Source organism: Nothoprocta perdicaria, unplaced genomic scaffold (genome assembly GCF_003342845.1).
Source record: "Nothoprocta perdicaria isolate Ctin4 unplaced genomic scaffold, notPer1 scaffold_499, whole genome shotgun sequence".
NCBI classification, from domain to species: domain Eukaryota; kingdom Metazoa; phylum Chordata; class Aves; order Tinamiformes; family Tinamidae; genus Nothoprocta; species Nothoprocta perdicaria.
Window position 1 is genome coordinate 702 of NW_020455753.1, and position 2,607 is coordinate 3,308.

A 2,607-nucleotide genomic window follows, 5' to 3' on the forward strand; every position below is an offset into this window, starting at 1 on the left:
GGGACTCGTGAGCGTCACCGCCTGCCCTACGGCCACAAGGACCCGTGAGTGTCACGGCCTGTGCCACGACCACAAGGACCGTCAGCGTCACCGTCCGCCCTACAACCACAAGGACCGTCAGTGTCACCGTCCGCCCTACAACCACAGGGACCGTCAGCGTCACCTCCTGCCCTACAGCCACAGGGACTCATTGGTGTCTGGCGTCACCGTCCGCCCTACAACCACAGGGACCCGCTGGTGTCACCGCCTGCCCCACGGCCGCAGGGACCCGTGAGTGTCACCGCCCGCCCTGCAGCCCCGGGACCCGCTGGCGTCACCGCCGCAGCTCCCAGGCGGCGGGGGCGGCGGGCCGGGGGTCGCGGCTCGGTGCCGCCCGACGCGGGGGTCTCTCGGCAGGGCCATGCTGATCCTGAGCTGCCCGGCGCGGCTGCAGCGCCTGGAGGCAGCCCTGCGCGGGAGCCTGCCGCTCGCGCTGCCGGTGAGGGCGCCCCGCGCGCACCCCTAGCCCGCCCCACATCGCGCACGGGGCGCCCGGACCCCTCCTCCGCCGACGGGGACCCCGGTGGCCCCTCTTGTCCCCCGCGCCCTGCCGGTGACGGGGACAACAGTGTCACCTGCCGCTCTGCTGCTGATGGGGACCCCAGTGTCACCAGCCCCCCTGCCCCACTGGTGACCCCAGTGCCACCCGCTGCCTCTCGCCCTGCCAGTGCTGGGGACAGGGGTTTCACCCCCCGCCCCACTGGTGGCAGGGACCCCGGGGTGGCCCCCTGACCCACAGCGACACCCCACTTGCTGTGGGTCCCAAGTCCAGTCCACACTGGGCCACCTGGAGCCAGCCAATCTCAGCTCGGCTTAGGTCTGAGTCAGCCAATCACCTCCTAGGCCGGGGCAGCCCAGCCAAYCCCAGCGCAGGCAGCCCGCTGGCCAATCCGAATAGCTCCTGCTGCCCCACCCGCCACGACTTGTGGGCGGTGCTCCCCAAGCCCCACCCCCTCACGGGCACCCCCCAGCTCCCGACTCCACCCCCTCCGCCTTCACCCGGGGCGAGGCGCGGGGGGCGCGGGCGGCCATCTTTGCTGAGGGCAGGCTGCCCCATAGCGCCGCCCTCGGGGCCCGCAGGTGCACGGCGCCGTGATGAACATCAACCGAGGCAACCCGGGCGACTTCGAGGTGGTGGTGGACGCGTGGCCGGACTTCCGCGCGGTGCTGGCGCGGCACCGCGGCGAGGTGGCCGCCGCGGGGCGCGGGGCGCTTGACGGGGGGGCACACACGCATGCACCCCCCATACACCCACCGTGCTGCCCCACAGGTGCCCGCCGATGACTGCTACATGAACACGCACGCCGCCTTCTACCGCGACGTGGGCGCCTACCGGGCGCTGCTGGAGAGCCCGGGCGCCGTGCGCTGGGATGCCGCCTTCCACATCTTCGGTGGCGCCGGGGGGCAGCRCCGGGGGGCACGGGGGACCCATGAACCCCGCCACAGGATGGGGCTGAGCCCGGGTGTCCCTGGGGGGCACCTCGGGTTGGGCTGGGAATCTGGGAGCACCGTGAGGACCCGGCGGGCAGGGAGCGGGGCTGGAGGCGGCTGGAAACGGGAGGTCCTGGGCGCGAGGAGGGGGACGCCGGCGGCGTCACACGGTGTCCGTGGCGGGGGGTGACCGCGGCGCCGCTCCCCTCGCAGGGCTGCAGGACGGGCTGGTGCCGGCGTCGCAGGCGGCGGCGGCGCCCAGGGGCGTCGAGCTGGAGGTGCTGCCCTTCTACACGTACCTGCACCCCGACCCCGGCGCGCTGCCCGAGCCGCGGTGAGCGCCTGCCCGTCCCCGGGGCCGCCCCACGCCGCCCCGCCCCGCCTCACGGCACCCCCCAATACAGGCTGCCCCCCGAGGTGCGCGTGGGCTCGCTGAGCCCGGCGCACGCCGACCTCCTCAACGACACCTGGGCGTACGGCGGCAACGCGCGGAGCCGGCACTACGTGGCGCGGACACTGGAGCGCTTCCCGAGCCTGTGCCTGCTGGACGGCGCCGCGCGGCCCGTCTGCTGGGCCCTCATGGACCCGTTCGGCACGAGCGCGCTGGGCTACACGCTGCCCGCGCACCGGCGCCGCGGGCACATGCAGGCGSTCACGGCGCTGGCCGCGCGCCGCGCGCACGCCCGCGCCTTCCCCGCCTTCGGCCACACGGCGCCCGACAACGCGCCCATGCAGCGGCTGCAGGAGCGCCTGGGCTTCCGGCGCCTGCCCGGCCTCTGCCACTTCGTGCTGCACAACCCGGGCCTGCGCCCGCCGCCGTGACGCGCGCCCGCTCCCTTGGGCACGGCGGGAGCCGCGCGCCTTGTGGGGTCTCTCGTGGCTCCTATAGGGCTCTGCTCCCTCCCTGCCTGCTCTTTTGGGGACGTGAAAAAAACACGCGCATTGTGGAGTCTCTGGTGGCTTATATGGTGTTGTGCTGCCTCCCTCCGCCCGCCTGCTCTTTTGGGGAAGGGAGAAACTGCGTGTGTTGTGGGGTCTCTGGTGGCTCCTATAGGGCTGTGGTCTCTCCCTGCCTGCCTGCTCTTTTGGGGATTGGGAAAAAAACACACACATTGTGGAGTCTCTGATGGCTCGTAT

The 2,607-nt window shown here is 73.1% G+C and overlaps 1 protein-coding gene across 1 annotated transcript in view; it reads left to right on the forward strand.

The window, feature by feature from the left end:
• Positions 1–391: 391 nt before the first annotated feature.
• POLD4 (DNA polymerase delta 4, accessory subunit) overlaps positions 392–2,607 on the forward strand; it is a 4,588-nt gene continuing 2,372 nt past the window's right edge. The window contains exons 1-5 of the mRNA XM_026047396.1: positions 392–478; positions 1,120–1,227; positions 1,310–1,430; positions 1,684–1,804; positions 1,875–2,272. Coding sequence (XP_025903181.1) covers positions 401–478; positions 1,120–1,227; positions 1,310–1,430; positions 1,684–1,804; positions 1,875–2,272 — 826 coding nt within the window. The 5' untranslated portion in view covers positions 392–400. The remainder of the gene's footprint in view (positions 479–1,119; positions 1,228–1,309; positions 1,431–1,683; positions 1,805–1,874; positions 2,273–2,607) is intronic.